Here is a 16216-nt window from a genome sequence, read left to right on the forward strand (position 1 = left end):
GTTAAAAGGCACCCAGAAGAACGCAGACGCACGATCAACTCTGGGTTGTCTCATGCAGCAAGGCAATGCTTTGTGTGTCGTGGTTGGACACTATAATCTCATGCAGTTGTATTTTCCTCACTTTTTCAATGCAGTTATTCGCAAGAGACAAGGTCGTAACGTGAATGATGTATGATGCAATGGCCCCCTCCTGACCCCAGGTTGGTGATGTCATCTCAAGGATATGCTACTGAATGCCATTTACAGGTATCCTGGCCACAAAAAGAAACATACCCACAATTCCTTTCACTGGAATCAAATGGACAAATAAATATGCCACCCTCATAAAAGGAGTCATCTGTTTTATTTGACTTTAAACATATATTTACAACGAATGAACTTTTAAGTGACAGGCAAAAAGTAGTGACGACTCAAACAATGGGGAGAAAAAAAAATCAAATTACATTTATTATTGATGCAGTTTTTTCATCTTTCTTAATAAGCAACATTTTTGTTTTTCTTTCAGTCTAAAGAAACTTTACAATATAAAGAAACATACAAAGGACATCTTTGAGCACCTACACAAGACACCTAAGTCCCTAAGACAAAGATCTGATCTACCATACCATGAGATACAAAGCAAACCCAAGAGACAGACCGCTTCATATTCAATACTGCCGTGTCGTCAGAAAAGACAATGAATCCGCTGAACCCCTCCCCTTGCCCCGCCCCCCGCCCTGCCCCCACCAATCAAAAATTCTTCCTAATGTTACAGTATTATACAGCATCACAATAGAAATACAGAAATGGCCGACATTGCAATTGTTATACATAGCGATCGGGAGAGGTTCAGTGAGCATCAATCTATACAACGCTATTTCAGGAGAGAATAGCAAGGAAACGCACATTTTTTCCCCATTATTATTACATTTGATCTATTTATTTAAAATGAGGTTTCTTTTTAAGTATTTTTTTTTTTCCTTTTTAAAGTTTTATTTTAAATAGATAAAAATCCTTCATATTAAAGACTGCAATATGTGGTCCCTTGTTGTTTTAAAGAGACGATGTCCTTCATTTTCACAATGTGATGTCATAAATATCACTTCCGCTAACTTAAAAAAAAATAATTATGATTACCAGGGTACATGAACGTGCAAAGTGAGGATGATGTAGTAGAACAGTTGTGTCCAATCGGGCACCATGGAGGTTTTCATTCCAACCAATCACGGCACCTGCCGATTTCACCAATTAACACACCTTCAAGCAGAGAGGTGGGAACCAACTCGTGAAATTAGTTGTAGTGATTGGTTGGACTGAATTCCTGCATAATCTAGGCCCTCCTGGGCACATGATTAGACATCACTGCAGTACAGGATCTAGCTTAGTGATCCATTGACACGAGTCGCTCATACACACCACGACCGTAACCAGGGTGAGAAGTCTCCAGCTGGCTCACAGTCATCCCCAATTTTACATCCAACCTCACCTGTCACTTTCTGCCCATATTAAATCGAATACCAACCCTTGCACTATGCATTTAGGATATCCATGTTATTTCTATTTGGGACAAATTCATCATCCATCAAGAACCAATGTCCTAAATGCAGCAAATTAACTTCAATTTCATTCCATTACACTAAATGTATTTTTTTTTCCTTTTGAGTCCCTGTGTCATGTCTATGATTGTGAACTTATACATCAAAGCACACCGTCTCTTTAAATGAAAACACGGTCAGATTTTTTTTTTGTATTCATTGGTAGTGACTGACATATCAAAACATGTCAATGATATCAAAATGCATTATACAGTATTTACAAAAAATAAAAGGAGGAGAAGTAGAGAGAGAGAGAGAGAGAGAGAGAGAGAGAGAGAGAGCTGGGATTGGGCAGAGAGATGGGCGGGGACGGAGAGGTGTGTCTGTCGGGACCGGGCAAAGGGGCAGGGGTGTGAGTTGGACATTGTTTACCGTCTGGCCCAGCAAGGTCGTTTGGGTTTCTTCCAAAGAAGACCAAAAACAAAACAAAAAAAACAAAAACAAAAACAAAGGTGAAAAGGTCAATCACACTCTTAGCCACTCTGTTACAGACGTATCTCTCTTTTTTTTGCATTAGGACACCCCTATAAAACAAGCAAAAGTGCTGACAGTATATTTGCCATTACACGGGGACAGGATGTTAGGATGTTAGCTCTGAGACCAAAAGGCCGGACGAGGTATAGGACTGCACAGGGTGCCAGGGCCCCATTACATCAGCCACTGAAAGACGGACTGAAACGCATGCATGAATCGCTACGCATGAGGATTCCACCAGGTGAATGAAAGCGGTCGCCACGGTGAAAGCGCTAGGTTTGTTGCTACTGCGTGACGGTCTGGAGCAACACGTAAACAACCAAGTATCTGGCCTCCTGGGTGAACTGACGGGCAGCTTGGGGTCAAGTCAATCCGCTGGCGTGCAGGTCCTCCTCCCCCCCCCCCCCAATTGTACCCTCACAACAGTATGAAAAATAAGATTGTACACTAGATTGATCAGTCCAAGCAGAGTGGAGCCTTGCGTTTTCTTGGAAATAAAAATCGACCTGCAAGGGTCGGCAGTTCAATGAGGAGATTTCTCAGCCGAGCTGAGCCAAAACAAACTAAAGCAATACTCGTACGTTTCATGAAGGTGATCTTATCTTTCTGTAATAATGTGTGTGTGTGTGTGTGTGTGGGGGGGGGGGGCATGTCACATGATGGGTCCACATGACACTTCAGTCCGTATACACAGCAGCACTAAGAAACAACTGAAACAACTGCATATTGTCGTCCTATTCACACACTCAGAACAGTACCTATAAATGTGAGACAAGTGGCTGGAACACAACTACAGTAAAAACAGTAAATGTGTGTGTTTGGGGGGGGGGGGGGTGCTCATTCCCTTTCCACTACAGGACCCTTAACACCTTCGGATTTCTGCAACCCCGCGGTAAGTGACATTAACCTGGTCACACTGCCTGCCAAATTGACGGCCTTTTCTCTGCAACTGAGCATGTGCAGGAAAGAAAACTCCCACCGTTGCAACGGGACTGGGAGCTGGACAAATGAGAAAGCATGAACAAAACAGGACACATCACCAAATCACCGGCACACCCGCCTCGCCCCCCAGAAACACTGCAGTCAGATGTGGGTTTGTTAAGGAGGTATATAGGTATATTTACAGAATGTATGCCCGACAGACTAACAGGATCTAAGATGTATGCACAACGCTAAATCAGGACATAAATTAAATGTGTATAGCTGTGTGTCGAAGCAGAAACCATATAGCAGTTGAAAAAATCTACATTCAGTCAGTCCATTGCTGCTAGTCATGGCAGCAACCAAAATTATATATATTTACATTAGCCTGGGGGGGGGGGGGTGGCTAGCGGTGGCTTGGGTAGGCTTGGGTAGGTGGTTCTAGGCTTAAGGAAGTGCATGGACATTTATTTTTTTGGAATAATGGCAGCTGTTGAGCACTCACATCAAGTATCTCCACACTATCTCAGTCTGAACAATAAATGACTATGCTCCTGAATGCTTGTGAGAGATTCCATAAGGAGGACTGGGTCACTATAGGCTGGGAGTTGGAGGGGGGAGGGCAGAAGGTTCCTGGGGGAGATGTGAAGACCAAGGCCAATCTGCCAGTTCGCTTAAAGGCCCCCAACGTTCATCGTTAATCGGCTTTCGAAGGAGAGGAAGCTGAAGGACGTTCATCCTTCAGACGGCCAGCTCCAGTTACAGACACTTACAGACACTAACAGACACTTACAGAGGCCCTTTCTGTGCACAGACGAGAATGAGAAGATCTGACAGGGTGTACGCTGTGAATGTGGAGCTGTTACCCGGGTCTTTTGGCTAAAGTCTCAACGTGGTGGGCGTGTGGCCACATGACATGGAGGACCTAGCTTACATCATCAGCGAGGTTTGTGAGAAGCGGATACATTTTGACAAGATGAAAAAAAAAAAGAAAACTGCAACAATACCTAAAAATATGTAAACTGAAGTGTCGTTGTGCTTATTCCGTTGTCCATGTTGTTTGGATACAATGTGCCCTTCACAGGAAAATCCAAGGAAATCGAAAACTAATTCATTGTAACATTATCGACGATAAAAAAAGAAAAGAAAAATTATAACAATAACAATAATATTAATAAACAGAGTAATGAAAACTGTCCTAGCCCAACACAAGAGTTCTGTTGTGTCATTTAAAAAACAACAAAAAAAACCAAAAAAAAAACTGTGCACAGCAACTGAAAGAGGTTGGATATGGACCTCGTACAACTACTGCACGATGAGCAGTTAAAAAACAAAATCCGTTATAGAATGATGAAAAAACGAGGCCGACCAGCCTGCTGCTGATTGGAGCCTTGCTCTTGGGGGGGGGAGGGTCCTGCGGCCCCGCCCTCACTGTCCAGGGCCCGTGAGGAAGCCAGGGAGGCAGGGAGACTCGGTGAGGAGGCTCTTCCTGTGGCTCTGTGACTGTTTCCTGTTTCCGCCCACTTTGCACACCCTGGGATGGGCGGCCGCCTTGCCGTGAGTCCCGCGCTCCAGGGGCATCCCAGGGGGCTGTGCGGCACAGCACGCCGTCCGAGGGGAGGGGGAGGGGAGGGGGGGAGCAGCGCAAGGAGGAGCAGGAGTGAGGGAGGGGGTAGGAGGAGGCGGGGGGGGATGGATTGGGGGGGGGGGGGGGGAGGGAAGGGGTGAAAAAAAGAAATAAAACAAAATAAAAGATAAAATAAAAAAGAAATCACACACTCATCGTCATGTTGGGTGAATACTGCAAAAAGAGAAGAAGGGCGGGGGCGGGGGAGGAGACAGATGAGAGCGGATACTCTTTAATAAACTTCTCAACCGTGAAAAAGCTACACAATGCAAGGAATGCGCTTGGCTCCACCCCATCAGAAGGCAACCCGACGCACGACACAGATGTATGCCACGGACACGGGCAGAGCAGGACGCTCCTTCGTGAAAAGGACATGGACAAAAATGGAAACAAAAACCGTTTCAATGAGAAGGCCGGAATACACTGAAGAGCAGCTTTCCAACACGCTAGGAGTCTGAACGCCTGACACAGTTTGGGATCAATCTATGAATCCCTCACCCTGTGCACCGTCATTCTTTTGAATCTAGCTCTCGGGTAGCCAAAGTGGAGTTTGGTATAGATGGGTTTAGCTGAGGGCACAGACGTATCACCCACTACCAGGGCTGAGGGAAACTTTTTATTGAGGAAATGACCCAAAATTCATTTTCATCAATAAACAAAACATTCCCGAAATTCCTGTTGGGAGGATTTTTCCCAGTTTGAGGAATTCCCAGTTTGGAATTTCAGTTCCAGAATGGGCTGAACCAGAGACGGAGCGGAGGTTGAGGAAGGTGCTCTTCAGCCGTGAGGCGCGGAGGACATGAGGAGGCAGAGCCGATCCCACTGAGGGCGGCCGGGATGAGTCATGTGACTGCAGGGTTTAGCGGAGAGGGGGGAGGGGGAGGGGGGAGGGATAGGGGGCTGGATACTCACACTTTCATTTTGGAATGGGTTTAGGAAATTTCCCGCCATCTCCCCGTCGTCCCGCGGAGTCCCCGGAGGGTTGTTCATTCCCGCCATGTTGTTAGGAGAGTTCTGCACCGCGAGACACAACCAGACGCCATTTTAGCATTCGCCAACAGCCGACAATCAGAAACCTACCTAACACTGTCATAAGCCTGTCATAACCAGTCATGAGCATATTACAACTTATAGCAAGAATCATATTGTTGTCGTAATGTATGCAGCACACTTTACGGCAGAGTCAAACATTTTTCGGTTTACCACCAACATTATTAATATTACTATTCAACTCCAAATCCAGCGGGCTGCAGTGTCTGCAAGCATTTGCTCCTACCATGCGCGCTACACCACCTGATTTCACGAATTATTTTACCTGCTTGGTTCAAATAAGCCAATTAGTGAAATCGGGTGGTGTCGCATACAGTAGGAGCAAACGCTTGCAGACACTGCGGCCCGCTGGAGGTGGAGTTGAGAAGCGCTGCTGTAGATAAGTCCAAAATCGTTGTGTGCAGCTAAATATAATGGCTGCCAAGGAGAAGACCCTATTGACCAGCCTTGCCCATTAAAATTCATCTTGGTAAATGTAACGCATGCAGCACAAAAAAAACAAAAAAAACAAGCTGGGGGCAAATCTTGATGAATATCGATCACATCCCCCTGTGTCCATCTTAATTAAAGATAAGCAAGGTAGAACCTTCAACTTGAAGCCATTCGTTCAACAGTAACCAGGCGAAACAGTTTGAAAGTGCACATTTTCCGTGACGGGCACACACGTCAGGTAGAGCAACGGAAACTACAGCTGCAGATGGATAGAAACCTTATTGTCCACGAGAAAATTTTCCACATTGTGGACAATAAAGTTTCTATCAATCTATCCACAGCTGCACACCGTGACTAAATAACCACCAGCAGCACACTGCCTCAGCTCAATTCCGCACTGCAGAGGAGTTGCCAGGTTTGCGCAGATGGCTTCCGCTCCCACATCCATTCAATCAGTGCCAAATAAAGCAGACCTTTTCAGACCCACCTTTGGCAACCCATCCATGTCACCAGAACCTGCAATCAAGAGGAGATGAAATCAATTCCCCCCAACTTCACAAGCTACAAGGTGCCGCGTGGCGTTTTTTTTCTGGAGGAAACCCGGAGAGAGATAATGTGGTGTAATTAAGTGCCGCTCGTTTCCGACACAGAGGATGTAGGGGCTGTGTCAGCATTCGCTGCGTCTCATCTGTCAACACCAGCACTGGTGCAGGGGGCCTTCAGATATCTACCATCAACCTGATCAATAGCATGCAGCTGGTCTTCCCTCGAAGCTCCATTAGAGGGCGCTGTCACACCATCTGACGCACTGTAAACCTAGAATTCTTCAGGCTACTCCAGTTTTCCTCAGCTTATAAAGACAATGTTTATCTCAAGGAAAAAAATGCTTTTTAAAATCAGTCGACTTTCAAAACGCAACACTTGGAAAGTACAAGTTAAACCGTATGGCAAAAAGACACCTGGCTTAGCGGTCTACATTGAAGGCAGTGGCATTCACTCCCTAGCTTTTACATTACATTACATTACAAGGCATTTAGCAGACGCTCTTATCCAGAGCGACGTACAACGAAGTGTACATGCTGTACATGACGTGTACATGCTGGGACAGGCTAAAGTGTGGCTGTGCTAATTGCAGGTGTGTTTGCGTTCCTGCATGTGCAACAGAAAAATGTCAGCTCAGCTCAGGTCATGCTGGACAATACAGTACAATTTCCAGCCCTTTTCATGCCAGTAAAATCGAAAAACTGACTTCTAAATAAATTCAGGAAACATGCCGTATGTGTGTAGTAGATACATACACATGTATAAACAAATACACATAGATACTATACATACATAAATCTAATTATGTTCTGAACTGACAAAATAGATTGACAGTTGGTCAGTAATCTGCTGGAATTTCACTGGTGTCTTGAAGTGTTTAAAATAACTACCTGGCCTAGGGGTGGCGTTCCCAGCGGGAAGACTCACCTAGCGATCCGTTCATATGGTGCGGCTCCATGGCGCCCATCCCGCCCATCGGACCGTCGGGACCCGGACCCATCGGGAACTGGGAGAGGAACAACGGGAACACTGTTTTCAGTCTCATTCAGGGATATTACTCCGGCTGCAGTCTCCACGTCTTAACCTCAGTACACTATCCTTTCAGTTACAGTACATTACATCAGTTATTTACCGGTTATTACCAGTTATTTACATCAGTTATTTACACTTCTATCCAAAGAGACATTGATTAGACTAAGTAGGGTTAAGGGCGTTACTCAAGGGCCCAACAGCTGCACTGAACTCACTGTAGCTACACCGGGACTTGAACCACCAACGTTCCAGGTCCCAGACAGGCACCTTCGGCACTAGGCCAGAGTTCAGTTTGAATCGGTCGCGTATAAAGATCGCGCAGATAAACAGAGCGTGCGGAACTTGCACTCAGCGGTGAGAGGGACACGGAGCTGAACTCACGTTGGGTCTGTTTCCTCCCGGGCCGATGGGGTTCATCATTGTGTAGATGTTCTCGCTGGAGTTTGTGGAGTCTGGGGAGAGCAGGGAGGGAAAGGGTTAAGAACGGCTGCAGAGGGGTCAGCCACAGCTCCTGGAAAGAAAGGTTGAAAGATATAACGTATAGATTAAAATCTGTGCGGTTTGTTATATGCAGCCTTTCTTCGTTTTCAAGCAAGGGTGCCAATAATTCTGGAGCTGACTGTATATCCATGTTTAACGAACCCATCAACTAAGATTGGCAACATCTTGCTCGCTGCCGCTGAACACAAGCACCTGAACGAAGTCTTCTGCACTGCTGAACGCATGGAGGGGGATTACAACACACTCGTTAGTGAGCGGAAGGTTAACGAGAGGACGGAAAGAGGAGGGGGGGTTCTTCTTTTTTAAACATCACAGCTTTCCTGTTACTGAATAGAGACACAGAGAGGAGAGGGGTGACCTTGTTCTGACATTGCAGAAAGGGAGAGAGGAGCTAGGGTTTGTGTGTGTGTGTGTGTGTGTGTGTGTGTGTGTGTGTGTGTGTGTGTGTGTGTGTGTTTGTGTGTGTGTGTGTGTGAGAGAGAGAGAGAGAAAAGGGAGGGGGGTGTGGTCCTCTGTGTTATGTCTGTCTTCCCAGCGAACACAAAACGTTCTCCCCAATGTTGCCGCCATGTAGCGTCAACATTATAACGTTGACAAAATCATTCCAGTAACACTGCAAGAACATTACATTTAGCTTAAACCGGGTTAGCAGCTGCTGCAGAAAGAAGGCTGTTGCTCCGCCATTTATTTATTTATTTTTAACATTCAAAGAGTGATACATCTGGGTTACCAAGGCAACAAATCATAATGGGGACATCAGGTTTTTTTTTTGTTTTTTTTCATATAGAAAAAAAAAGTATAGAAATATATAAATAATAGATATAGGACACAATGCGATTTCCTCTTCACTCCTCCGCAAATTACTGTGGTAACTCAAGGCTCACAATACCCTGACTAGTCCACTGTAAGAGGTCATCATCATTTTATTTATTTTTTTTCTGAAAAAACTACTCCTCAAAGGATTAAATAAGAACACATTACTTCAATAAGAGAGCCTTGCATTATATCTTCTTAAACCATACTGTAACAGTTTTGTCAAAAAATAAGCGTTGCCAACACATGCCTATACCTATGTGGGTTTACTGGGAGCATAAACAATCTGTTACAGCAAAAGTGCTTCTCACCAACTCAAGAGCCAACTGCTAAAATCACAAGCTTTTTCCAGCAATGTTTCATATGCACCCGAATGATTTCTTTGGCAGACGGTAGAGGACAACATAAACAAGGCCTTCTCCAAATTGGAATAAATTAGTAGACGTTGCTTCTTTTGATCAAGACTATCAAAGACTATCAAAGTAGAGCCACTTATTTATCACACATAGAATTACTTGTAGACAGGTTTACATATTGTTAGATGCAACAATATCCATTTTCTTTCTGCTAATATTTGGACAGTATTTGAGAAGTGCTAATTTGACATGTTGTTAACACTCACATTTAACGGGTGTTACCATGTACACTTAAGTGTCATTTCATGTGATTCACTGTTCATTTCATGGCCCGTGTTTCTATGCATTTGTGTGGGAACCCAATAACAAATATGGAGTGTGCACACGCTGGAGAAGACTGGATATGCACAGTAGAAACAGCAGCACCATTAAAGCCAGCTTTCTTCACTAGATTAGACAGTAAAAAAATAAATAAGTAAATCCAGTCGATTAACTCTAAGGGAATATGAAGGTGTCTCTAAGGCAAGTAAAAGCAAGAAAGTAACAGCAACATTTATAATAATAATCATCATCATCATCATCATCATCATCATCAGAGTGTGTGTGTGTGAGTGTGTGTGGCAGAATAGGGTGACTTACCTCCTGGGCTAGGCATGATGGGAGTTCCTGGAGGACCGCCCCCACCTGGAGGACCCTGTCAGAATAAAAGCGTAAAGGACAGTTAGAGGACTGATCCCATAGAAACATCCCACGACGCCTTAAACAGCAGTACAAATTATGAGGTGCGCGTCTCAACACAAAAATATTCAATAAAACATTATATTCTAAAACAGAATACCTGTCCGTACATCACTTATCACAAACAAAAAAAAAAACCTTGCATCTCAATTTTGGCTTTTAACACACATTGTTTCATAACACAACAGCTAACAAAGTTGGTTCAAAATCCCAGATGACTAAACAATAACAGTATGCTGGAAATTGGCAAACAGAAGCAGCTTCTGCGCGACACTGACGACTTTTGGCCATTGTTTCGCAATTAAGAGAACTCAGCCGGAGCAGATGGTATTGATTTTATTTTTAATTCTATGACTGGCAGACACTCAGAACCTCTCCTGGGTCACACAAGACTCAATCAGGCCCATACGGGAAGTCGGCTGTCACTCACCACGTAGTTGCCGGGAGATGAGGAGGAGTACGCTATCTGTGGAGAAAAGGGTGGGAGGGGGCTGGATCAGTATCATCAGGTCTGAATGTAGTGACTTAACCCTGACCCCACCTGACTACCACTCTGGACCAGAGGTCAGAAAGTAAAAGTCCTGCCATGTGTCAATTCAGCCAGCTGAATTAGGAAATCCAGGTGATTGGAACAAAATCGTGGAGACGACTTTTACTTTTACTTTCCGAACCTGGATTTAGCCCCCGTGCTCTCAAACCAGCTTTTATCCACATGAGACTTTGAGGTGGTGCGGTAGTGCAGGACTTTTATTTTGAAGTTACGGGGGGGTCACCGAATACATCCACAGAGACACCGTGGCACTGTTGATACTGAACTGGAATAAGAGCGCGAGACGGTGGACTTACTGAGTTGGCGTTAGGGTTGGGCCAGGGACCTCGACCGCCAGGACCCCTGAAAAACAGACGGAGACATTCATGTGTACTGAACACAGTTTCATTATGATTACAGTAACCCTGCCCTCTCCAGGGTGCATTCCTGGCACTCGCCCAATGCATGCTGGATAGGCTCCAGCCACCCCGTGACCCTGACCAGGAATAAGCAAGTTAGATAATGGATGGATATTGTAACCTATGCTTAGGCAATAAAGGTGCTTGTACTTGTCATGCCAGTAAAGCACTTTGTATTGAACTGTCAGATAGAGAGAGAGAGAGAGACAGAGAGAGACAGAGAGGGAGAGGGAGAGGGAGAGACCACGAATAAAACCCCAGTAGTAATTCCATTACAATAGCATCATAGGATGGTTGAATTGATTTTTCCTCCACATTCTGTTTGTGATCCAGGAAGTGTGCGTGAGACAGGAAGTGATGTCAGCACTCACATGTTCATCCCTGGCATGCCGGGACCACCCAGGGAGTTGGGGGGAGGCCTCATTCCACCGTAGTTCTGCACAAACAGAGGCGGGACACACACACACAGACACATTACCTCACACACACTCACATTACCGCACACACGCACACAGGCTGAGGCACTCACACAGGCTTATTTTCTTAGCATTCGATCCATTTCTGCAGCTGGATATTTACTTAGCAAATCCCACACTGGGAATCTACGGTATCCAGTAACTTCCGAGTTACGAGGCCCCTTCCCAGTTAATCATTTTACTAGCCCTGCCACCTGAACACACAAAAATGAGCGTGTGGTGTGTGCGTGTGTGTGTGCATGTGTGCATGTATGGTGTGAGTGTGTGTGTGTGTGTGTGTGTGCATGTGTGCATGTATGGTGTGAGTGTGTGTGTGTGTGTGTGTGTGTGTGTGTGTGTATGTGTATGGTTTGAGCGAGTGTGCGTGTGTGTATGGTATGTGTGTATGGTGTGTGTGTGTATGCGTGCGTGTGTGTTTACGGTGTGTGTGTGTATGGTGTGTGTGTGTGTGTATGGTATGTGTGTATGGTGTGTGTGCGCGCGTGTGTGTGTGTGTGAGTGTATGGTATGTGTGTATGGTGTGTGTGCACGCGCATGTGTGTGAATGGTGTGTGTGCGTGCGTGTGTGTGTATGCTGTGTGCGTGTATGGTGTGTATGTGCGTGCGCGTGTGTTTATGGTGTGTGTGTGTATGGTGTGTGTGTGTGTGTGTGTGTATGTATGGTGTGTATGTGCGTGCGCGTGTGTTTACGGTGTGTGTGTGTGTGTGTATGGTGTGTGTGTATGTGTATGGTATGTGTGTGTATGTGTATGGTGTGTATGTGTATGGTGTGTGTGTGTGTGTGTGTGTATGGTGTGTGTGTGTGTGTGTGTGTGTGTGTGTATGTGTATGGTATGTGTGTGTATGTGTATGGTGTGTATGTGCGTGTGCGTGTGGTATGTGTGTATGTGCGCGTGTGTTTGCGGTGTGTGTGTGTGTGTATGGTGTGTGTGTGTGTGTATGTGTATGGTGTGTATGTGCGTGTGCGTGTGGTATGTGCGTGTATGTGTATGGTGTGTATGTGTATGGTGTGTATGTGCGTGTGCGTGTGCGTGTGCGTGTGGTATGTGCGAGTGCGTTTGCGGTGTGTGTGCGCGAGCAGGCGGAGCTCACAGCACAGTTTTGTTCGGGAGGCGATTACACTTGTCCAGCAGATGCTGCACCAGCTGCTGATTTGTAAGCTGCCAAACTCATGGAGCGAGAGAACGAGAAAGGAGAGGGAGGAGAGGGGAGGAGAGGAGAGGAGAGGGAGGGAGGAGGGGGGGCGGAGAGGGCTGGGGAGGGGCAGTCCTGGGCACCAGTGAGGGCACGCCACTCAATTCATCATCAGCTACAGGACGGGCGCTGTTTGGGGGGGTTCATTCACAAAACTATCAATGAAAATCTCTGCAAGCGCATCACCTGGTCTTACACTCAAACCAGCAAATTAACCATTTAATTACTGCAGGAGAAAGAGAGCTCAAAGTTTTTGTTTTTGTGCGTGAAGGAGGGACGAACGCGTTTAAACCGCATGCTTGAGAGTTCAGGTGAGTTTTATTCCAGTGTATGTGACACAGCAGGGGTGGGGTCGGTTAGGAGAGAGAGGGGGTGGGTCAGGGGGGCGGTGCCTACCTGTGGGCCCATCCCCCCCATGCCTCTGGGAGGGTTCATTCGCATCGGTCCGCCCATATTTGGGTGCCCTAGAGGGAGACCCAAAAGCAGATCATTAGTTCACGAAGATAAAAGTAGTCTGAAATTTCATGATCCACAAAATGGGTGGAGCCATCAATGAGCTGCACTCACTCTCCAGGCCAGCAGGGGGCATACCTTGCGGCCTGGTGGGGTCCAGGCTGTTTGGCAGGAGTGGCTGTGACCCGGGAACTCCCACAGGGGGCTGCGGAGAGAGAGATAAAGAGCGAGAGAGAGAGAGAGAGAGAGAGAGAGAGAGAGAGAGAGAGAGAGGTTGTTAGTGGTCTCTGTCCAGTATATAAAAAAGTGCGATGGGGAGAAGGAAAGAAACAGGATGGTCAGCAGAGACATGGGAGTGAGAAAGGGAGGAGAGCGAGTGAGGGGGGGAGGAGAGAAAGAGACAGAGACAGACAGAGAGATAGAGAGGATCGCCCAGCACACAGAGCACACGCTGGAGCATGAGGAGGTGAAGGGTCAGAGGGCGTGACCCCAGCGCACAGACAGGAACCCTCATAGGACGAGGTGAGAATTATGGGAGGGGCTTGGTCCATGTACCTGATTTGGCATGCGAAGCGAGGGGCGGGGTCCACCTGGGTATCGTGGAGACATGAAGGGCTGTGGAGAGAGAGAGAGAGAGAGAGAGAGAGAGAGAGAGAGAGAGAGAGAGAGAGAGAGAGAGAGAGCAAGAGAGAGAGAAGGTGAGAGAGGGGGGGGCAGAGAGAGAGGGAAAGCGATTAGTCAGCTGACCGCTGGTGATCAGAGGGGTCACTGCACTGTGCCCTTTACACTGGACGAAACAAAAACACAAAAACACAGAACAAAATGGTGGTGACATTCAAACAGCAGCCCTGCTCCTGTGAGGCCGGGCCGGGGGTACGGCAGGCAGAGCGGTACCCACATCGGCCAGCAGAGGGAGCCAGAGCGCTGGAGAAAAGTTTTTATGAGGCAGCGTTCCAGCCCATCCCAGGCTGGAGCGTTTCAGAACGAGCTGCTCCCTAACCCAACACGGAGCCCCCAGGTGTTAAAAACATGATTCTTCTCACAGGGAAGTCATAAACATCATAAATTACCTGCACTTGAGAGAGAGAGAGAGAGAAAGAGAGAGAGGTGTGTGAGGATGATGTCAGCATGTTAGATTGCAGCGGAGATGATGGAGTGATGAGAACAGAGGTGTGGGAGAGAGATGGCGGAGCGGGTGAACACAGGTCGTGTGACACTGAACCCCACAGATCCCCTTCGCCTCTTTTAATACAGACGTGCAGCCCAAGGCCTTCAGGAGAGAATCAGCCCTCCTTGGCTACCTCTGGCACGTTTTACTGAAATGTTATTAATGTGCATTGACCTTGTCAAATAAACAAATACATTCAAGTTATTAATTTAATCCCCCATCGGGACACACACTCATGGGTCATGTGACTAACTGGGCCTGCCATGCTCCAGGGCACCGCCCACAACTAGACAATGACATATCTGACCCTCCGGCACTGCAGAAACAGAAAGTGGAGCAAAAAGAGTGAAGTTGATCTAATTTACTGACGGTTTGCTCCCCGACCAGCCGTACAGGAAGGGGACTCATTCAGGAAGCAGAACAGGATCCAGCGCCGCCACAAAACTGCAAAGGCACCTGGGTAAAAATGCCTCCTTCCTGCTGCCAGCCTAAAAGACTATATCTGAGGAAATGTCTCGCCTCTGCGAATATTCGACTGCTTAAGGTTGGAGTGCTTAAAGGGACCAATCGCAGAACTTCACCCTAGAAAGGGTGGGGGGCGTGTGTCACCATCCATCCTAGCTAGCATGCGATCCCTACACACGCAACGACTCAACTCAGGGGACATGCACGAGAGGGGGGGCAAACATCGAGATCTGGTACCAACCAAATTTCACACCCGATTAACCCTTTAGGGTGTGAGGTCACAAATAGGCGATAAGAACGCTGTTAACTGAACATTCTAATGCTGATGTCACAACTGAAAACAATGGAGTTCTAGAACACCAACTCTTTTTTTAACCCTTTGGGAGGGGAAAAAAAACAAAACAAATCAAAAAAACCCCAAAACAAATCCTGCTCTTCAAGGGGAGCTATCGGGGTGAGGAAAATGGCACCAGACACAGACTGCCATCTAACAAGCGGGCCCTGGCACTGGGAGGCAGGTGCGGCTGTTGTTTTCTCCAGGACTCGGTCTTTGTCTCATACAACTTGCGGTGAGTTTGTGTGGGATCCGTCCACAGTGTCGGTGCCTGCAATATTAATGGGATATTGATGGGATGTGGGACAGAGAGTGCTGGTTTTAGGGAGCGGGGAAGGGCCGCTGGAGAGCCGTCCAGATGCAGCCAGGCTGAGAGACTGAATTATTTATCCACCATCAAGGCTGATGGCCGCCGAGAAGAGAGGGCTGCGTGTGTGTGTGAGTGTGTGTGTGTGTGTGTGTGTGTGTGAGTGTGTGTGAGTGTGTGTGTGTGTGTGTGTGTGTGTGAGTGTGTGTGTGTGTGTGAGTGTGTGTGTGTGTGTGTGTGTGTGTGTCTGTGTGTGTGTGTGTGTGTGTGTGTGTGTGTGTGTGTGTGAGAGAGAGTGTGTGTGTGTGTGTGTGTGTGTGTGACTGTGTGTGTGTGTGTGTGTGTGTGTGTGTGTGTGAGAGAGTGTGTGTGTGTGTGTGTGTGTGTGAGACTGTGTGTGTGTGTGTGTGTGTGAGTGCGAGTGCACGTGAGTGTGAGAGAGCAAGTGTTTGTGTGTGCACATGCGTGTGTGTGTGTGTGCATGTGTGTGTGTGTGTGTGTGTGTGTGTGTGTGCGCGAATGTAAGAGTGTGAGTGTGTGCATTAGTGAGTGTGAGAGGGTGTGAGAGAGAGAGTGTGTGTGAGGGTGCGAGAGAGAGAGAGAGAGAGAGAGTGTGTGTGTGTGTGTGTGTGTGTGTGTGTGTGTGTGGGGTCCGCAGGCTGACAGCTCTTACCTGGCCGTGAGGGCCCATCATGGGGTTGCTGGGGTTGTGTGGGGGGGGCTGTGCGTGGGGCGACTGCTGTGAGCCGGGGGGGCCCTGAGAGAGGAGAGGGAGATCAGATACAGCACAGCTCCCACACACTGAATACC

At 47.0% G+C, this 16216-nt stretch overlaps 1 protein-coding gene across 6 annotated transcripts in view; it reads right to left on the reverse strand.

Annotated features, from left to right (window-relative positions):
- Positions 1 to 729: 729 nt before the first annotated feature.
- Positions 730 to 16216, reverse strand: part of ssbp4 (single stranded DNA binding protein 4) — a 99256-nt gene continuing 83769 nt past the window's right edge. For 2 of the 6 annotated variants that reach the window (XM_061240124.1, XM_061240123.1), the window contains exons 6-18: positions 16080 to 16163; positions 13688 to 13747; positions 13271 to 13337; positions 13076 to 13143; positions 11381 to 11445; positions 10908 to 10953; positions 10492 to 10527; positions 9963 to 10017; positions 8035 to 8105; positions 7549 to 7627; positions 6566 to 6594; positions 5509 to 5610; positions 730 to 4559 (exon numbers count right to left, since the gene is read on the reverse strand). In XM_061240124.1, the coding sequence (XP_061096108.1) occupies positions 4398 to 4559; positions 5509 to 5610; positions 6566 to 6594; positions 7549 to 7627; positions 8035 to 8105; positions 9963 to 10017; positions 10492 to 10527; positions 10908 to 10953; positions 11381 to 11445; positions 13076 to 13143; positions 13271 to 13337; positions 13688 to 13747; positions 16080 to 16163 (924 nt within the window). In that variant the 3' untranslated portion in view covers positions 730 to 4397. Of the gene's footprint in view, positions 4560 to 4694; positions 4771 to 5508; positions 5611 to 6565; positions 6595 to 7548; positions 7628 to 8034; positions 8106 to 9962; positions 10018 to 10491; positions 10528 to 10907; positions 10954 to 11380; positions 11446 to 13075; positions 13144 to 13246; positions 13338 to 13687; positions 13748 to 16079; positions 16164 to 16216 lie in introns of those variants that run through there. The other 4 variants (XM_061240122.1, XM_061240121.1, XM_061240127.1 and 1 more) reach the window with 2 other exon arrangements.

Source organism: Conger conger, chromosome 4 (genome assembly GCF_963514075.1).
Source record: "Conger conger chromosome 4, fConCon1.1, whole genome shotgun sequence".
NCBI classification, from domain to species: Eukaryota; Metazoa; Chordata; class Actinopteri; order Anguilliformes; family Congridae; genus Conger; species Conger conger.